We start from the raw sequence: 20,823 nt of genomic DNA, 5'->3' as shown, positions 1-20,823 counted from the left end.
TGTCACTTTTGATGGAATATAGAATACTGCGAAACGCGTTTATAATTCAATTTAATTTTGACCATTTAGCGGTGATGATAAAGTTACCGATCGTGAGGGTTTAAAGGGGCTAAAGGCCTTGTGGAATCACACGTGGAAGTGAGGTTGGGCCATGTTGGTGTCATGATCGTTGTCACCTTTGTGGGACATTGTAAGCTTCACCCACCGGCCACCACTCTTTGAACTGGTCTCCCCATCTTTCTTTTTTTTTTCTCCCAATAATATTATTTATTTATTAAAATATTTTTTAGTAGTAAAAATTTAAAATGCAAATTTAGTGCCTAGCATTTTCTTAAATTTTTAGATTCACCCTTGAGAATTTCGATTGTTCCATTTAAGCTCTTCTTTTTAAATGATAAAAGCTATGATCTATCATTCTTTGTTAAGGAAATTTATTGAAATAAATGAAACTTTTTTATATGCCAGTAAAGTACGACTAAAATGTACAATTTAATGAAACTTGAGGGACTTAAAGGTTACACATTTAAAGATTTCGATCAAAATAAAACCGTTCATTAATCACGAATTTTGTTGAAAATTTAATAGTACATATTTTTATTATCATTTACATATTTAAAATTCACAAATTATGTTAGATTTTACAAATATAAGCAACGATAATAAATATATGAATTATTAATTGAAGGAAGAAGACCCAAATTCATTACCTAAATAAAAATCAAATCTCACATGTATAATCTCCTTTTCTTATTATTTTTAGATTGCGATCTCTTTTATACTATATATATATATATATATATATATATTTAATTCAAGTTTCTAAAGAAATTTTATTTTCAATGCAAAGGAATTAGTAAATAAACACATAATATTAAAATTTAAAATTTTCAACAATGAAACTAAATAGTGAACTTAAATTTGGATGAAATTTATGAAAGTACTAATTAGGGTCAGTTTATTAATGCAAATGCAGAAGACAGATTTGCTTACAGTGGAAGTAACATCCATACTTGTGGATCACAGAATTAGGGATTCATATTAGTGCAATAATAATGTTACAACAACAACAACAATAGGAAACAGACATGCTTCAGACAAAGATACCAATGCTACCTCTCTCATGGCAGCTTGCTTTTTTTCTTTCTTTTTCGACGATGAAATGAATCAGAAGATCCGTGACATAGCAGTCGACACCTCATAGCTCATCCTGCAGGATAACAGAGAAGAATTGGGTTAGGAGTTTGGTTAGAATGCTTTAGAGTTAGGGTCAAAATTATTCTTGTTGGTGCTAACTCATGCACAAGAAAAAACATTGAACAACAGAAAATATTAAGAAACTGCTCAAAGAAAAAGGAAAAATCTATTGACTTAAATGCAACTTTCACCATAACTTTATTTGTTGATTGTCTCTTAATATTTCTTATAATCTAAACTAGGGGAAGGGAAGCCCCAAGAGCTTCACCATAATGGTGGTTTGCTCCTGGCATTGAATGAATTAGATAGCAACTTTTACCACAGAGTTCAACCAAAAGGAAATGATTTCATAAAAGGAAATTATTGAAAGGGAACAAAAAGATAAATGCACTTACATGGTAATCATCCAAGTAATCGCGGGGATCATGCTGCCAAAGAAAAAAAAAATCATTAAACTTCAACTCATACTTTAATGCAGCCGGGAAAAGAGGGGAAAATTGAAAACACTAAATTATAATGATCTAAATCACATTCCAACAGTTTTGTACTTGACTCACTTTCTAACGTGGTGCAACAATGACAATCTCAATCTTCAAACTAACCCATGATTACATCTGTCACCATTATCTTTCTAAGTAGCCTAGAAATGTTTTCTTCCAATTTATTGGGATATATACATTCAATCAGAACCCATTAAATATCATCAACAGTTACAAGCTGTCAAGAAATTTTTTGCTACTTAAGATATGCACCACACGCCACAGCTACAGGTAAGAAGCAACTAAAATTACCATAGACTTGGTTTATGTTATGATTAAAACTCTCTCTCACTTCCCAAAAACATCTTGAACAATGAACATGCATGGGGTCATTGGCTTTATGTTGATTAAATAAATTCCCAAAGAAAAAAAAACAAAAAAGACAAATAAAATACCCTTCTTTGGTGCCTCCTGTCTCCATATCGATGGTTCCTCTCTCTTTTCCTCTTTTCACCCTCCTCTCTTGCTCTCTTAGCTTCCTGCAAAAAGAGCCATTCAAAGGCTTCAACAAATATTCAGAAAGAATACAGCTAATTCCAGACTCAAGTCCCAAGAGAAATCAAATTCACAGGCTAACAACCTCCTCTTCCCGAGCTCTTCTTTCTTTCTCTGCTTCTTCAAAGGCCTCCTTTTCAGCCTGAAAATTTTCATGCAACTTAATTAGCTACATAGACACTTCAATTGACAATAAGCATAAAGCCTGAAAGGTAAGAGCTCACCTCCCTATTCTTTGCCCAAATATCTTCTACAACTTGTCTTGCATACTGCGGGTCATCACAAATCAATATGTTGTCAAAAACTGAACCAGCCTTTACCTGCAATATGAAATCCAATAAATGTAATCAGCTATTAGTTCATCTGTTTTTCCCTCCAACAGATATGTTTACTAGGTTTCAAAGTCAAGCTAACTTCAAATTCACTGTCAGAGAATTAGGTCTTCTTCGTGGGTTTCCAACAAACAAGCAAATATATTATTTCTCATTTATGCTAAATTCTTTAATTACATTCCCTGAAAAGAACTATTTATGTTTTATCTAGCATAATGCATTAAATACTAAATAATTCATAACATGACATCCTCAATTAGTTAAGCATTATGGTACCAAGTTTCAAACATGTAAAAAATTAAAATGAATGTTGACTAAAAGTGAGAATGATGCTGCACAGCATAAATTTAACTAAGAAACATTAATCTGTAGAAATGTATGAGTGACACTGATCAAGAAGAAATAGAGACAATATTGCCTAAAATGGTATGCTTGTGCACAGCATAGCTTAGGGATGTGGCATTGTCAATATTGATTAAGTAAAACTACCCAAGAAGCATGGTGGAAGTTGATGTCAAACTTAGATTAAAGACACGAGCCAAAGTAGTAGAAACGGTTCACTGTCTTTTTAGGTACATTCGGATACCAGGACAACACTAGCTAAAACAAACTCCTAGAAAAGCGATGCCCTAAACATCTGCCAGTAAAACTGATTAAAGCCAGGACAAAGTTGCTGTCTGATAATCTTACAAAGAGAATGAGCATCCATGGGGTGGAATCAAGGGAAACAATCCACACATCAATCCTATTTAGTTCAAAACTAGAAGTTAATGTGTTGAGTCTAAGTGTAACCATGGATATATTATTGACCTTGTTAATATGTCACATAATAAACTCTTTTGACAAAAGAAATAATATTGCTAGTAGTCAGTTTTGGAACAGTAGGATTATTTCTTTTGTTCCTGAAAAGAGAAGTTCAATCTTCAACCAGTACAAGAACATGAAGAAAAGTTTGATGCTTACCTGCCAGATTTCAATACCCACATATTTTATTGGTTTCAACACATAAAGGTCAGGATCATCTTCAAACTCTAGAGGACAGAAAAAGGAAGCAAAAATGAATACAGAAATTAGACAGTATACATTCACATTGGATTGAAGACAGGCATAGATAAGAAATGATTGAATACATCAAAACTCAAATGAAAAGCATATCAGAAATGTCTGCACTGAAACTTGGAGGTATTTTTTACCTCCCTCCCTCTCTCTCTTTGGAAAAGAATTCAAAGTAAAAAATTTTATTTTCCAATCTTTGACAGGTCAATGTTTAGATATGCAAAGAGTGGTTTAGACTGCGGCTCAGCAACAACTTATAGACCATATTCAAGCATTTCTGACAAGTTAAAGTCCCCTGCTCATGCTCTAGTTTCAAATGTGTAATTTTACCATCAAGCTACTGAGTACCGACATCTAGCAGAAAAGACATACCTGGGTTATCAATCCATGGAGTCTTCCACTTTCCCTTATAGTTGGGGTTCTTGATTTTCTGTAGAAGGGATGCAAAAGTTAGAACAGCAGCAGAGATTTTGCTTTTTATGTAATATTAGTAGCTTGAAAGCACCTTACGCTTCCACGGTCCTTTGTATGCAGGATTTGGGATCTTTGGTGGCTTCCAAATACCATCCTCTTCGTCGTCCCAGTCATCAGGCTATAAGAACAAAGTCAAAGCATGTAAAGAATGGGCCTTCTTATCATTGAAAGCACATCAATTACCATAATTAGAGCTTAATTATCATCCTTCAAGGGGAAAAAGAAAGGCTAAACACATGATGAATACAGAGGCATCATGATTAGACAAAAGAAAGGAATATGTATTGAGTCCAAATTACACCTGTCTTGAAACTGTTTTGGGCATCTGACAATAAGACCTTGGACATTAAATAATGAGTACAAACCTCTTTTGCCTTTGGATCTGGAATCTCAGCAGGAATAGAATCATATCCCTGCATATAACCAGATAATAGAAGTGTTTAGTTCATAGTAAATCACATGATCATTTCAGACATCATATTCTAAAAAGATGAGCAGCATGTGCTACCTCTGGTTTGACATTATTAGGATCTTCAATGTATTCTCTATCATCCCAGTCTGCAGGCTGTAAAGAGAATGAAAGTGAGGGCGGAGGGTAGTTAAACTAAAGCCAGCAAATTCAAAAAACAATAACAGAAACTCTGATTCTTTCCAGATGGTAAACTGTACAAAATCAATGCTTCTTCAAGTTCTTTGTAGTGTGTTAATACATCATATCTGATATCATATTTCCTGTCTGTCCAAGAATACCCTATGTTGACACTTGGGTTCCTACCTTTTTGGCTTTAAGATCCTTGATTTTTGGTGGAGGAAGGATATCCCAATCAGTATACATGCTACCAGATTCTCTCTCTCTATTATCAACTAGCACGCTATAAGAGGCATCAGGCCTTAGAATAAACGTGTAAAAGTGAGTTAGCTTGTCCGTTTCACATTGTAAATCCTTTTTAATAGGATAATTCTGTCCCTGATAGGATAGTATAAGATGGAGCTTTTTGGTCTGTGAGCCACAAATATCTGGTCCAAACATCAAACTGCACCATGGCAAAAGGCCAATCAGCTAGTGTTTAAAGTAATATGAAACAAGTCTTTAACAGTATTATCTATCTATAACAACATCTCAAAAACAAAGGCAAATGTCTCCAACAGGACAGGTAAAGGATGCAATCTAAAACCACACAATGATATGGATACCAAAATATATAGACAAAGGCAATACACATGACTTTGATATAAAAAATAAGGTATGTTTATATCATTACTCCTCACTAAGTGAACTTCTATGTTGCTTTATATCCTCCACCTATCTTTGAAATACTTTGTAGAACCAAATTGCAGGTGAGCAGTCAGTCATCTCAGTCTGGATTTGCATGTTGATTATCTAAGATCTGGAAACATGAAAACTTTATATGATTAAACAAATTGCCAGACCTGTAAGGAGTGTCGCCACCAAATTTCTTCTGGTTTACATAACCAGAGAGAAGCTTAATGTAACCACCGCCACATTCAATGTCTTGCTCAAACTTAATAGAATACTGAACCACTAGAGTTCTGTTCTGGTTGCTAAACTCTGGTATCTTAGCAGAGATAGCATAATGTTTGGCATCATTATATGTCTGAATACCTGCAAGACATCCAAGCATAATAAAAATAGCTAAGTCAGCAGTGCTTTTCTGCATATACACAGACTTTAATTGGTTTAGCCTTCCATATTAGCTGGACAACTTACTTCAAAAGTTTAAGCCAATATAGTGATGGATATCTGCAGCCAATTTTCATATAGGCCCAGTAGCTCCTCTAGATTAACCGTGTTCCATTTAGCAATCTATTTTTAGACATCTTATTCTACGTCCTATTAGTCAAACGCAAATCTGTCTGAACAAGTGACAATTGCTTGTCTAATGAAAACCCATACAATTAAAAAAAGTCTGATAGAACACAGTCAATTCGGACCCATTCCACTTTGAGTGTTAAAATTTGGGAAGCATAGCAGCTGCAAATTCACACATCGTAAAAATAGACTTATATAACCAGATGTAACCATCATGAAAGTTCATCCAAGATGACAAATGTCACAACTTCTATTATTCATGATTTCTGCTCACCTAGCGATCAAGATCTTTTATTACAGCCAACAGTTTAGAAGTAAAATTAGAGACAACAAATAGGTCACTGGGAACAAAAAAAAAAGGAACTAATAACTGTTCTATCACTAATGCTACAAACCGCTTTCATAAAAAAAGGTGCAGTATAGATCCTATTTCATTGAAGTTAAAGACTTTCCATGACAATTTGCAGAAATAAGAGATTCAAGACATAATTAACATCAAGCTATAAAATTTTTTCAGCACAATCAGGCTCTGGGATTCACTCCAACTTAAAATCCTTTTAGTTTTACAACTCACAAGTTCACTTTTAAGTGTAGAACACCCCATAAACTCTACTTAAACATCCTGTAATAGCGAAAAGAAACATATGTGCTAAAAACACACTAGAAAGAAGCAATTGCAAGCTTCAAAAAAGGCATATTTCATCTTAAATTACTAGGCTTCATGATTAATCCATCATTTTGTTTTATTTTCCAGCATTAAAATCTACTAAAATCTCAAATGCAAGCTTCGAAAAAAGGCATATTTCATCTTAAATTATTAGACTTCATGATTAATCCATCATTTTTTTTCCAGCATTTAAATCTCTAAAATCTTAGTAAATATGCATGCAATAAATGCTTGATAAGAAAAGAATACCTTTATCATCAGGGTCACCGGACCACTTGCCAGCAGTGTACTTAAAGGTGCCGGCTTTTCCCTCACTCCTTTTCCAATCTGATAACACCCACCGGCCCTTCCACCCATCTGTTTCCAAATCTCAAAAAAATAAAAAACATTAACACCCATATGCAATCACATTCACTCCGAATAAATTAATTCAAATAATTAAAAACACAGCATTTATTCATTGATAATCCAGAAAAAAATTAGAGTCAACGTGTTTGACTAGAACTTCCAGAACCTTCTTTTTTTATCACTACCATCTACCTGTTTAATTTAGTTACAATCAATCTTTTTTGTTATTTAAAAAAAAAATGAAGGATTAAAAGTTATTATAACTTTTTTTTTTTTGCTTACCTTCGAAACGTTCCTCGAAGAAAATTTCAGAGAAAGCGAAATCGAAGACGAGAAAGTGAAGAAGAAGGAAAAATAAACGGAGAAGCGACTGTTTGGCGGCGAGCCTTCCCATTTCCTGTAAAGATTTTAACTCATTAAAATGGGTTTCTTTTTTTCTTTTTTTTTTTTCCAGAGTTTTGATCTCAAAGAAAGAAGCTGATTGTAGAAATTAGGCAGTGAGTCCGAGTCAAGCTCACTTCAAACGTCTCCCTTCCGTCGGTACTAACTCCTTTTTCTTTTTTCTTTTTTATTTTTTAAATATAAACAATGCGTAATGTCATTTAAGCCCTTCTATTACCATAGTGAACCGCAAATATTAAGGATACCATTCTTATCAAAATTAGACTGAGTTCAATTTTTTTCCGTAATAGAGACGAGAATGATTATTAAATTTTAAAGATAAAATTGAGTATAATTTTAAATTATTTATCGGATATAAATAATGGGGATAAATAACAAGGAAATATATTTTTATATATTTAAGAAATTATATTTTATTTAATAATATAAATTTTATTTTAAATTTAATATAATTAATATATTTGTATTTAAAAAAATATATTTATAAAAAAATTATTTAAATGTGTAAAATTAAAATTAAAATTAAAAAAATATTTTTTATTTTTAAAAGTCACGGATACAAAAATTATCAATATTATTAAATACTCATAGAAATAAAAATAAAGATAAATTTAAAATATTTATTTAATATAAATACAAAAATAAATACAAAATAAAAAATAAAGATAATATGTTTTTTTTTTCTCCATACCCTATCCATCGACCTCCTTATATTTACTCATACGACTTATTCATAAACAATTTGACTTAGTTGCATATATTTTTTATACGGGTTAATAGATTGGAATCATTTGTAAATCATGAATTCATGTTAACACATTACACACAAAAATATTTTTTTGTTTTCATTAAACTTATATATAATTTTTATTAAAATTTTAAATTATATTACTTTATTATTATTCTTTATCATATTATAGTACGTATGCTATTTAAAGTTATGAATGTTCTAACTTTTAACTTGAAATAATAAAAAAAAAAAAAATCAAAGTTGGAGCTTGGAAGTGCTTGCAAGAATGTACTTGTGCATGGTATCTAATTATACCATCTACAATGCAATGCCCATCAACTGAAAATGACAAACCAGTATTTCACTGCCATGGGAACTGAGTTTTATGGAATACTTTCCCGATTCTCAAATGAATTTTCAAAGATACATATTCAGGTTCCCAACTCTTTCACACTGTTATCATTTGTATAGTAATTTCAGACAACAAATACCAAAGTCATCTCTTTTTTTTCTTTTTTTCTGTTTGTTCCAAGGAGAAAAAAAAGAAAACACCTGCACTTTGCATCAAACGCATTTCTTTGATATGATTTACTGCATCTATACCTCAAAACCCATGTAGGATTTATATACATGATAATGATAAATGAGGGGCCTAACTGCTGTGAATCAACACTGCAGTCATGTGGACTTGCCTGAGTCACTTTTTGGCTTTTGATTCAACTGCTCGGATGGGTGGTGATGGCTGTGATCCACCACCTAGAGCAGCTGCAGCAGATTCAACATGTGTAAGAAGATACTCGTATATTTTCTTCCTTAGCCGATCGATTGTCTCTGATGAAACGTGTGGCATCTCTTCTTCATCTTTGTTTGAACTAATTTCATCTAACCAGTCATTGACACTCTTGAGCTGTGTCAGCATCCCAGCTATTTGACCATTGTCTGATAAAGCAGATGTGTCCACATCGGCATCTAAGAATCTCTCCACAAATCCTAAGAACCAATCCTGGGATTCCATTCGCAGCATTTCAGCCAAGTCAACAGCCTCGTCAAGGCCATTTCCCCTTGTCCATATTTCAGGTGGTGGTTGGACCTGTGCTTTTGGACCAGGGCCTGAACCATCCCCTGGTTTGCGAAGAATACCCTGTGCTACAAGCTTGGAGCCGACTACCGGACGGGTTTTCCCTTGGGCTTTTGCAGAAGCATTCTTAGCAGAATTTTCTAGAATTAATATGTTTTGATTGGCAGGGGTAGTCTTCAGGCTTTGTGCAGAAGCTGAAGCATGACTCAGCATCGAATTATGTTCTTTGGTAAATACAGAGAAGGATGATAGATTGGTAGCCAATGCAGCTTGCACCCATGAAACCGCATATTTCCGTCTATCCGATGTGACCTTTACTGCCTCTTCTGATGGGTTCCCTTCAGATTCTGGAGATGAACCAATTTGAACAGTTTTTGATAAAGAATCTGCAATCATGCGAGTATTATTCAAGCTTGCATGGAGGGTCAAGAACCGATCCACTGCAGGTTGAGGGTTGTCTTCCTTGGCAGAGGTAGTAAGATCAGAATATAAGCTGCAAGACAAAATAGTAAACCAAACATGTCATACAAGAAAGCAAAGAGCAATCAGTTGTAGCTTTTACTGGCAATTTATATCATTTTCTTTTCTAACATTTTTTTTTATCGTTAAATAGCCATACCTTAAACATCGAAGTAAGCTCTCTGAAGCAGCAGCCTCTTGTAAAGCTTCTATTGCTGCTGTTTGTGCTGCATCCCTGTGTTTCATGACCTCCTGTAACAACAAACATAAATTCGACATATATTTCATAATGCCAGAATGCGAATTAAACTGTCAATTCAAGCACAATAAACTATTAATGACAAACTGTGAGCCTTAAGCATCACTTAATGGATGTTGTAGCCATTCAAAGAGTTGATTGTCAACCACATAGCCTAGAGACTACTAAGAAATAAAATTATCATGTAAAGATCATTTTAAAACATCAGTTCAAGATAACCGCCTGAATGATGATGCCAAAGGGGAAAGGAAACTAACTACCTTAAAGCACATAACAAAGGCCATCCATTTGCTTGTTCACCGAAAGAAAAACAAAAAGGAAGTAAGGATTAAATAACGAAATTTTTTATGGCCCTGATGCTCAAGCCAATTATGCAATGTATCAGACTCAGTTTTCTTGGATTTACTATATTTTTGCATGCTACAATCGAAAACTGAGATTTCAAACACTTTTCTGCACCATAAGTTAGCTTTAATTAAATCTATACTAGGTAATTTTCTTCAAAAGGAATTTGCTAATAGCAAATACAACCTTCTTACAACAGCAGGCTAACCCTTAAAAGAGACTTTCATATAAAAGCTAAGAATGTTGTCAACATCCCAAGAGTCATATGTTCATACCTTTCCAAGCCTTGTAAGAGAAGAGGGGAGTGAACCCCATGAAACACTTCCATCTGTCAATCTTTTACTATTTATCGGAACCTTAACCAAGTTCCCAAGGCCACCATTAGTAGTTACTTCTCCAGATTTCTTCCCAACATAAGTTCTTGGCTTATTCAGTTTCTCTTGGTCATCCAACATTCCGTTTGCTGTGACTTTCTTAGTTGACACCTGAGATTTACTCTCTTCTTTTAATGACCTGGTAGATGTCTGGAGCTTGGTCTCCTCCTTGGATGGCAACTTTTCACTTGATGTGCTCTTTCTAGGAGCCTGGCATGATGGCATCCAGATTTCAATTATAAAGAAGAAGAGAAAAAAGTAGCTTGACAAAACAAGACTTTGAGACAATGCAGAAATAATACACATGTATTTTCAAGATTCTAAAACATTTTGACATTAAAGATAATATAGAAGGGGAAGTCATATTCAGTGCTTGAACTCTTTCAATCAAATTCCCAAAAAACAGCTTGAATTATTCTTAGATGCATAAACTTTTCAAATTTCCAAATATACCCATGTCTAACACATATCAAGAACTTCAAAAATCTACTCCAATTAAAAGGAAAAACTAACAAGAGAACAAACAGACCCATGTCACACATGTTATCCTAAACTTAAACTAGAGTCCAAGCATCATCTTAAGTTATTTTCTTCAAGAAATATCAGTCCACGAATTGAACAACAAATATAAACAGTAAAAATCAATGTATGAGAAAGGAACCAAATAGATTCTATTATCTCATATTTTGAACTTCCTTATGTTTTACTCAGTTAGAAGTAACAGATCAAGAACAAGAAAACTTACAGAAGTGCTCCGAGATTCTCGCTTGGCATCATGCTTGGTAGCCCTAAGTTTAGAATGGTCCCTACCCTTCACTTCCATATTCCCTTCCCAGCTCTTTCTCAAAGCCTTGGCCCCTAGCTCAATCCCTTGAACCAAAGTTTTAATTACAGGTACTTTTTTCCCAGTTGGACTCACCCCATGAAAAGAACTTGCCTTCTCCACCGATCCCACCTTGGGACTTCCCTTCCTCAGCCCTTTTATTTCTGCCTGTTGCTTAATCCCAGTGGCAAACTTCTCGAAAGAAGTTGGCAATGAGTAACAACTTGTGGGGGAAGAAGGAATTGACCGCGAATTCAGTGCCTTCAATTTCCCCAGAGATTCCTTCTTCATATCCAAACTCAATGCTGGTTTAGTCGACTGAGACTTTGATCTAGTCAAAGAAGCAATTTTCTTATCCAATTGATCCTCCTTTGCACCACCATTTGATCTACTCCCAACAGATTTGTCTTTCTCCCCATTATGACCACTACCTAACACTGCTTTTGATGGTGACTTCACTTTCTCTCCAGGTTTTGAACCCAAGGCACTTTTACTACCATTATTAAGGAATCCAAGAGAATGAGTTGCAACAATGTCCTCAGGGCTCCCTACACAAGGGTGTCGCCCAGGGACCGGCCTAACCCCATGAAGAATGGGAACCGGTGAAGCAGATTCTAACCGGTCAACATGAATAAACTGACCTAATTGGATCTTATCACTAAGAATTAAATCATCATGTTCATCAGGGAGTGATACATATGTAGCATGAGATGAATCTGAAACCTTAAGGTAAAAGCCTTGGTTAGGGAATAGCTCACCTCCTGCTAGTGCAGGAACTATACTCACTACTTGCAATAGAGATGACCTGTGCTCACCAGCAACCTTCACATCTGTGTTCATATGCTGTAAAAGCTTCAAAAGAACCCCGGGAACAAGATTTGCCATTTTGGGTTCCTCCAATTTGCATTACTCTTACAACAAAAACCCCAGACAAAGAAACTCAAAGATTCTATATGAGAGAATAACAGAGACCTTGAATGAAAGAAACTGAAAAATAAAGAATTTTGGTCAATACCCAGATTGAGAAAAACCCAACGTGAAACAAGGAATCAAGAATCAAGGACAAGACATTTGTCAACACATATAGATTGAAGAATGGGGATTATGCTTTGCTACCATAAAACGGCTTAAGATTCAAAGAGAGAAATAAATTGTATAAGATTCAGATGAGTGTGGTTGCTTTGCTGCAGCTTTTTGGGATCTTTAATATTAGTTTAACAAATAAAGAGAAGGAAAACATCAGGTTAGACAACAACCCAGAAGAGATTTATTAACAAAAAAACACATTAATAATAGACCAATTTTAAGCAAATGAGATGTATTCAATAATTAGTAGTAACTAGTAACGACAATAATGGAGCAAAAATGTGCTAAAAATTCCACCAAACCCAGATAAGAAAAGGACCAAACTAATAAATGATGGAAGGGCCTTTGGCAGTTTATAGAGAATCCCCCCCCCTCTCCAATATCAACTAACAAACTATTTTACTTTACAAAAACCCAAAATGGGAATGGAAAAGAAGTGAAAATCTGAAAAACTTTGGATTGGTTTTGAAGTCACATAATACAACTCAACCCACCACCAGCAATACTTTAAAAAAGGTGACCTTTTAAGGAAGTAGATAGAGAAAAAACAAAGCTTGAGAAGGGGTTGCTGAAATTTTGCAGGAAACAGGAAAAAGGGTAAAAAAATGAGAATAAAAGATTGCCTGGTTTAATCCATGAATGACATAACACAGAAGAGAGAGAAAAGACGAGGAAATAAGGAGAGAGAGAGATGTGTGTCAGAAGCTGACACACCTAATGTATCAAACACATGCACAAACATACAATGAATTAAAAAAAACTGACCCATACTTTGGCTTCTAGCTTCGATCGAGTTGCAGTACTTTGGTAAACAAAGGAACAGATGGGATAAAGAAATGGGTTTTTTTTTTTTTTCTTTTTTCTTTTTTGAGGCAGAGATGAAGCAAATTTGGTTTCAAGAATTCTTACCAGAACTGAATAGGAATTATGGCAGAGAGAATAAGTTATTCATTACAAGTTTTTCAATTTTCAATTTCTAAACAAAAACCATAATGACCAACTTGGAATTAGATTCTACATTTTTTTTATGAGTGGAATGAGTTCAATATGTACTAAGTTGTGATGTCAAATGTCAATAGCAAAAAAATGTATTGGAATTTATATCTATAAAATAATATTAACTCATATATGTTGGAAGATATAAATAGATAAGATATGGAACAGCATATATATTTTCATATTTATGTCAAATAAGTATTTCAAATATATTTTTATTTTTTAGATATTTAATGGATATATATAATTTTTGTAATTTTTAATTTAAAAGAAATAAAAATTGAAATATATATTTCTTTAATTTTAATCTTACATATTTATATAATTTTTTATAAATATTATTAATATATATTTTAAATAGAAACATATTAATTTTAATTTATTTAAAATAATAATTTATATTATTTAATAATATTTATTTACTAAATATATATATAAAATATGGATATAAGTACCAAACTATGATATATCATCCGTCCTCATCTCTTACTTGATAAAAATTTTAAAATTATACACATTTCCATCTCTATTATTTTTTGAGAAAATTTTTCATTTGATATAGATAAAATTGACATTCTAATAAATAATTGATAATTTTTTTTAATTTATTAATAAATTAAATTTTGAAATATGCATTTAAAATATAGTTAAAATTTTCGTTTATAAATTTTAAAAATTTCATCAAAATATATTGTATTGACTTAAAATAAACCACTTTTTTTTTTTTTTACAAAACAAAAAGAAAATAATATAAAAAAATTTTTATTTTGAGAAGGAAATAATGTTGAAAGAATTCTTATGTGTAAGAACTAATTAGCAACCTAGGCAGAGAGGATAAGTTATCTATAAATATTCATATATAAGCTTTTTTTTATTAATATTTCAAATTTTGAATAAGGTGAAGGTTTTTTTAGTATTTTAATTGGATTAATAATGGAAATAATATTATTTTATTTAAGTATGTAAATGGTTGCATGTGCAAGAGTAATTGAGGTGTTAGAAACAAGGTAATGGCTTGTCGTCTACATGGAAAAAAAAAAAAAAAGTTTGTCACACCCCGAGATAATTGCTTCTTTTTATTTTGTTTTTTAAGTTATTTCATATAATTAATTAATTATTATATCATAATTAAATTATAATTATTAAATAATCAATTAACAATTTGTAATATAATTAAATAATAATAATAATAAATTTGTATATTTAAACTATTTATTTATGAGTTTATTTTTATATAGTAATAGTAAATTCTTTTAATTATTTTTTATTTTTATTGTATCTTAAAAATATTTTTTATTAATTGACTTGTAATATTTAAAAATTTTACTTTCAATAAATATGATAATTTTTATATTTATTTATTTATTTTGTTTTTGTCTTTTAATGTTAACCACATTGTTTTAATGGGAAAGGCCCTATCAAATATCATGAATCAAAGCATGTGATCAAGTATGTGGCAAGAGGTGCAAAAATGGACCCAATGAAAAACAACTTAAGCATAGAAAAAATATTAATAAAAGGTAGTCCAAATGAAATTAAAATTTACTATGATTAAATTGTTTGGTATAATTGTGCAAAATTGATATGAAAATTTTATAATTTCTTGATTTAATTTTATATAAACAATTTTACTAGTTCAATTTTTTTCCAAATATTAGTTAGTTATCGATGTTTAGATTATTATTTTCATGAAAAAGTGTTTGAGTGTTTTAATCGCAAGGGAATAGCCAAACTCAATTGTGGTCAATTTTTTTTTTTTTAAATTATTTGTAAATAGTGGTAAAAAAATTTTAAAATTTAAATTTATTTTTTTTTGAATATATAAATTAAAATATAAAAAAATACTTTTCATACACCTTTAAAGTTTTGGAAACATATTATTATAAAATATTTAAAAAATCAATATTTAAGGTTAAAAACACATTCTGAGTCTCTGGCCCCTAGCAACCATACTACATTATTCCCCTTTTTTTTTTTTTTTTTTATTCTTTGGCTAGATAGATTGTTCCCTTCTTATCTTGTTATTTTTTGTTTTAATTTTCATAAATAAAGGTCCAAACAAATCTGATTTTTTAATAAAAATTTTCCTAGAGAAAAAGTAATTATTTTATCTTTTTTATATTGTTTTGGCACTTTATTTTCTTTTTCTGTTGTAAATTTTATAAGCCATGCAAAATCATAAATGAAAAATGAAAAATAAAAAAAAAATGAAACTAAAGAAACGTTAATAATTATTTGATTTATTAATAAAATATTAAAATTTTAATTTTAATGATTTAGAGTCAATATCTAATAGCTTCAAATATTAAAAAAAAAATATTAAAGCAACAAGCCAAAGTGTTGATTAAATCCAAGTACATTAAATTGATATAAAAAAATATGCCTTTAAAATTATTCAAATAAAATATTAAATTTAAACAAAATCTGAAATAACGTCGTTTTCAAGCATATAAAAAAAAAGTTGTACATGACTTTAGTCTAATTTTATGTTAATTTATTTGTTTAACGTGTTTATTAGTTTATTATAGATTTAAACCTTTGTTTATTTTATTAATTTTCCGATAAGATTGTTTAGTAGTTGGTTAATTTCGACCCACAAAACTTTGGCCTACTCTCAACCAACTCATCAGAAATTAATAGTTTTTTTTTTGTTTGAGATCCAATATTTGATAATTATTTGAATTTTGATTAATATGAAATTGAAACAAAGATAAACAAAATTTTTTAATATTTATTTTTTTAATTCATAAAATTTAAAATCAAAATTTTATTTAAAAATAATCGAATTTTTTAACACTTAAACTAACGGATTTTGATAAAAATTAATGGTTTATTTCTATGATTCGGGTGGTTTTAGCTGACATAATTGTACCTGAAATTATTCCTAAAGGCATAAAATATTTGTGTTTTATCTTCAAGAATCTCGTGCTTTTGCATTGTGGTTGGAATATCTTTTCAGTTGGAATTTGGTTGAAATTGGACTATTACAAATAAATTATATAGTGGCAACCAAATCTCCCTTACAATATAATTATGTCGTTTTTAAAATTTTCTGAATTTGTTTCAGCCTGTTTAGTTTGAAAGTTTACTTTTTCATCCAAATTAAAAAGTTTTTAGGAGGTATATTTTTGAAAAAAAAAATTTTTGAGGGAAAAATTATTTTATTATTTCTATGTTTTTAATATTTCTTTATTACATATATTTAAATATTTTAATTACTCATAATATTTTTTTACCAAATACTTTAAAATTTTAAGCATTTTTCGCATTACACTTTTTAAATTCACTTTTTCCAATCAAAATTTTTTTTAATTGCAATAATAATATTAAATTAACCTATATTACAATAATTAGAGTTGATAATGATTCGAATTGGATTGAATTCAGTCTAATTTTTTCGGATAATATATAAAATTATAAATTTTTAAAATACGATTTAAATATGATTCAAGCTTTTATATGATATGATTCAAATTGAATTTTATCGATTTGGTTCGTTTTATGAAATTTTTAAATATAATTTTTTTATTTTTATATGATAATTTAATATATTTTTTAATATATTTAAACAAATTTATATATAAAACAATTATTTTTATTTAATAAAAATTTAAAAAATAAAAAATTAATAAAAATATATAATTTGATTCAATTTTTTTTTTAATTTTTCACTTTTTAATTTAAATCTAATATATATATATATTTAATATTTGATTTAATCTGAATCATATAAAAAAATTTGATTCGAACTACATCAAAAATTATAATTTCGAATCTTTTTTTTTCTCGACTCTAGCAGTGGCTTATTTACGTTTTTGAGTAAGATGTTCATAAACATTTTTAAAAATTAAAAATAAAAAAATTTTTGAAGTAAAATTTTTGCAAATATATTTTAAATTTTTTCATGAACATTTCAAATATTAAAAAATTAAAAATTAAAAAAAATCTAAATCCCGCCAAATTTTTTTTAAAAAAATCCTTTTTAACAATAAAATTGATAAATTAATCTATAATTTTTTATTATATTATAAATGAACAAATTTAAATCAACCACTGACAAGAAAAGGTTTTTGAAATCTTTAAATTAATTTAATTAATCTCACCGTCCTACTAATTAGCTATTGATGCGGAGTCTAAACCGTATAGGACAGCAGCCAATCCATGAAATTTTCCTGGAAAGCAGCCAGAAAATAATTGAACTCCTAAAGTGACGTGATAGATTTTCCCCAGCCAACCAAAAAACAACAAAGGAAAGTGAAGGAAGTTACCAGAAAAAAAGTGCTAAAGAATCATGCTACATTAGATCTATCAAATGCAATAATATAAAATAAAAATAATAAAATATATATAAATTAAAATTTTAATAAAAATTATAAATAAATTTAATAAAAGTAAATATATATTTATAATATAAATGGACTTTTTTTTTTACATTCCCAAGTCAAAAACTAGTACTACAATGAACAATAATCTATTATCTACTGTCTTGCCTTTAAATGTTTTCATATGGTGAACAATCTATTATATGGTGAACCATCGTAATAATAAGCAATTGTTTTTTTTTTTTTTGTAAAACATCTCTTCTTAATCACAAAGAGAGAAATATGAGCAATTTGATTTTTTATTATTTTACAACGAAGTTAATTATTTGTTATTATTAAAATTTTGAATCGTGAAAATTTTATTTTAAGGTAACACTTCAAAGAAATTGAATAAAAATTTTTGGATATACATAAAAAAATTTTAAATTGTTTTTCAATTAAAGTTCGATCCTTATGAAAACATTAAAAAAGTACAAATTTAATCATTTTTGTTGATGCAATGGATCAACATTGATGTTATATTAACGTTGACGTTGCATCAACACTTTTAATCATTTTTTTTTTAAGATTATTTACAAAAAATGTGTTTTTAATGAAGAGTTTAATTGGCATTTCTTAAAGTTATCAATGATTGAATCAATTGAATGGAAGAGTCTTTTTTTTTTATTTTCTTTCACCAATTATATATATATTTAAAAGAAAATTTAAAGTAGATAAATTGTTCAATTTCTTAGATCAAAATAAAATGTATCATATCTGATAGTTTAAAATACGTAATTATAAATTGTGCATTCAAGATGATCTCAATAAATAATTATTGATATAATTCAAACTCAAAATTTTTTTATTGAAAAGAACTTAACCGATTAAATAAATAATTTATTAATATTATATTTCGCTTATAAGAAAATGATTTTTCATTACAAAGCACTAAAAATCACTTTTTCCATTCTAATAATTGCAAACCCTTAATCCTTTGGCCGACACAAGGATTACTAACTGATTGCCTAATTATGATTTTCTTGGAAAATTTCAAATTTAAGGAGAAATTATTTCATTTGATATCAATGAAATTTTTAGACTTTGACAAGTGGAGATGATATAATTACATTTTTTATGATATTTTAAAAAATAAAACATGCATTAATTTTTTTAATCCTATTTATAGAATTAAAAAAATTAAACTATCATAATATATAAAAATCGTACTCAATTATAATAAAAAATAAAAAATAATAAAATTTAAATATATAAAAATCTTTTAAATTATTTGTAAAATTAAAAAATTACACTATCAATATATTAAAAATGAACTAAGCAATTTCAATTAAAAAAATCTAGAGTTTATTGTTTTAAATTAATAAAGATAAAAGTAAAACATTTTTTTTTAGTCCTTGTCCACTATAGTCATCATCTAGCAAGCAATCTTCAAGCAAAAGATTCAATGTTAGTTAAGAAATTAATTAACAATAAAAAAAATTTAATAAAATTTTAATTGAATATATAAAACCACATTAAATTAGTAATTTATACGGTTACTTTTGATATATAAAATTTAATAAATTTATATTTAAATTTCAGTATCGGTAATCTATTTTTTTATCTCTTGATTATAATATTTTTGTAAAAAAATTAATATGGTCAAAAATAAAATCAAAATTAAAAAAAAAAATAGTGTTTTATACAGCTTGGATTCACATTGTAGGTAAAGAGTAAACTTTTGAGAGCCAAATCTGAGCTAAAAGATAGATGTACAGTGACATACTACCATTGACAACTGATACCTTAACGTTGAACTTTGAAATATTTTACAAGGGAGAAAAATGTTGATGCTACATTTTCACGTGGTATAATTTATTTTTAATAGAAAATACTAGCTTTTACCCTTTTTTTTTTTTAATTAAAAAGATGGGGTTTGGTAGGAAATATAAAACCACATTAAATTTTAATTGAGTTGTTTCACCTAGCTTTTTTGACTGTTTGTCACTAGTTTTAGAGTTGATACAAGATCTTATTTTTGTTTTCATGCATAGTAATTTCATTATTTAATTTGAAATTCAATTTGAATCGAAGTCCAAATTGAAAGCCACTTTTAATAAAGAAATTATAAATTATATTTTTTATTTTTATAATTATGGAAAAAATTATGTTTGTGCATCATAGTAAAAAATTTTATATTATACAACTTTGGTTTTCAAAATTTGTTTTTTAATAAATGGCAAACAAATTATGTTTTTATTATTCTATGGTAAAAAATTATGTATTAAAAAATGAATTTCTTAAAATTTTTACAATAATTAAATAAAATAATACTTTTAAAATTTGTCTAACCTTAATATTTTAAAATGATTTTACCAATGTGTTTTTTATATTAACTTAATACATTTAAAATTTTATTTTCAAAATATTTCAATAAAATTAAATTTTAATTGACGAAATCCATTTAAAAATTTAAATATTAAAATTTTTAAAAGTTCATTTGATAACATTATTATAAAAATTTTTATTATATTTTAACATTTTTTTATAATTAAACAACCAAAAATACAACTATGATACGTTAAAAATCCCACCCGCACCAAATCCTAAATTTTCCATCCCTATAATGGAAACCCCACGTGGCTTGCTACTTTGATAAAGCCCCTTTCGGGCAAGAAAGTGGAGATAATAAGATGCTCTTAATTCGCTTTACATGTGAAATATCACATCAGATTAATCAATTCTATGATTTTTTTCTGAAATTATGATATTCGATAGTGATTTTAAATTTTGATTAATTTAAAATTAAATTAAATCATATTTCATAAAAAGACAAAACTCTTTTGCTATTAATTTTTTATATTCATTAATCAAATTAAAAGGTTGATTGGCAAGTCTTATCCCTTACTTAAAAAGAAAAAAAAATCATATAATTCAAAGATGTTGACTCTGATCCAACCACTTGAGATTTGTAGGGTCTTATAATTTTAGTAGGACGATAATGGTCTACGGGTATAATCAATACAAATGTCGG

General features: G+C 29.1%; 2 protein-coding genes across 4 annotated transcripts; both read right to left on the bottom strand.

Annotated features, from left to right (window-relative positions):
• Nucleotides 1-928: 928 nt before the first annotated feature.
• Nucleotides 929-7,478, bottom strand: LOC111307731 (calreticulin-3-like). The gene is made up of 14 exons (XM_022905874.2): nucleotides 7,219-7,478; nucleotides 6,838-6,945; nucleotides 5,522-5,714; nucleotides 4,866-5,124; nucleotides 4,599-4,655; nucleotides 4,456-4,503; nucleotides 4,122-4,208; nucleotides 3,989-4,046; nucleotides 3,524-3,591; nucleotides 2,453-2,548; nucleotides 2,314-2,370; nucleotides 2,129-2,212; nucleotides 1,590-1,622; nucleotides 929-1,207 (listed from the first exon to the last, which is right to left on the bottom strand). Exons 1-14 carry the CDS (start codon nucleotides 7,328-7,330, stop codon nucleotides 1,196-1,198), a joined length of 1,272 nt encoding a protein of 423 aa, XP_022761609.2. The 5' UTR covers nucleotides 7,331-7,478; the 3' UTR covers nucleotides 929-1,195.
• Nucleotides 7,479-8,427: 949 nt separating this feature from the next.
• Nucleotides 8,428-13,536, bottom strand: LOC111307730 (protein CORTICAL MICROTUBULE DISORDERING 2-like). Of its 3 annotated transcripts, none has more exons than XM_022905873.2 (5): nucleotides 13,264-13,521; nucleotides 11,329-12,393; nucleotides 10,485-10,793; nucleotides 9,766-9,857; nucleotides 8,428-9,639 (listed from the first exon to the last, which is right to left on the bottom strand). In XM_022905873.2, the coding sequence occupies exons 2-5, from the start codon at nucleotides 12,289-12,291 to the stop codon at nucleotides 8,766-8,768; spliced, it is 2,238 nt and encodes a 745-aa protein (XP_022761608.1). In that variant the 5' UTR covers nucleotides 12,292-12,393; nucleotides 13,264-13,521; the 3' UTR covers nucleotides 8,428-8,765. The 3 variants fall into 3 exon arrangements, with proteins under 3 accessions (XP_022761608.1, XP_022761605.1, XP_022761606.1); XM_022905870.2 differs by having other exon boundaries at nucleotides 13,258-13,510; XM_022905871.2 differs by having other exon boundaries at nucleotides 11,329-13,536.
• Nucleotides 13,537-20,823: the final 7,287 nt, after the last annotated feature.

This window comes from Durio zibethinus, chromosome 22 (genome assembly GCF_047325235.1).
Source record: "Durio zibethinus cultivar Kanyao isolate XHJ-2024 chromosome 22, ASM4732523v1, whole genome shotgun sequence".
Lineage (NCBI taxonomy): Eukaryota > Viridiplantae > Streptophyta > Magnoliopsida > Malvales > Malvaceae > Durio > Durio zibethinus.
This window is presented reverse-complemented; position numbering and strand designations above follow the sequence as displayed.

What these genes read in the sequence shown, in the direction of transcription:
- LOC111307731 (XM_022905874.2), bottom strand. Translation starts at nt 7,330, where the DNA reads ATGGGAAGGCTCGCCGCCAAACAGTCGCTTCTCCGTTTATTTTTCCTT. An exon ending in CAGATCCAAAGGCAAAAGAG is followed by an intron (nt 4,209 to 4,455) that starts GTTTGTACTCAT and finishes TTGTTCTTATAG; the next exon opens with CCTGATGACTGGGACGACGA. An exon ending in TGGGTATTGAAATCTGGCAG is followed by an intron (nt 2,549 to 3,523) that starts GTAAGCATCAAA and finishes TTCATATTGCAG; the next exon opens with GTAAAGGCTGGTTCAGTTTT.
- LOC111307730 (XM_022905871.2), bottom strand. Translation starts at nt 12,291, where the DNA reads ATGGCAAATCTTGTTCCCGGGGTTCTTTTGAAGCTTTTACAGCATATG. An exon ending in GAGAATCTCGGAGCACTTCT is followed by an intron (nt 10,794 to 11,328) that starts GTAAGTTTTCTT and finishes CCATCATGCCAG; the next exon opens with GCTCCTAGAAAGAGCACATC. An exon ending in AGCTTACTTCGATGTTTAAG is followed by an intron (nt 9,640 to 9,765) that starts GTATGGCTATTT and finishes TTTGTCTTGCAG; the next exon opens with CTTATATTCTGATCTTACTA.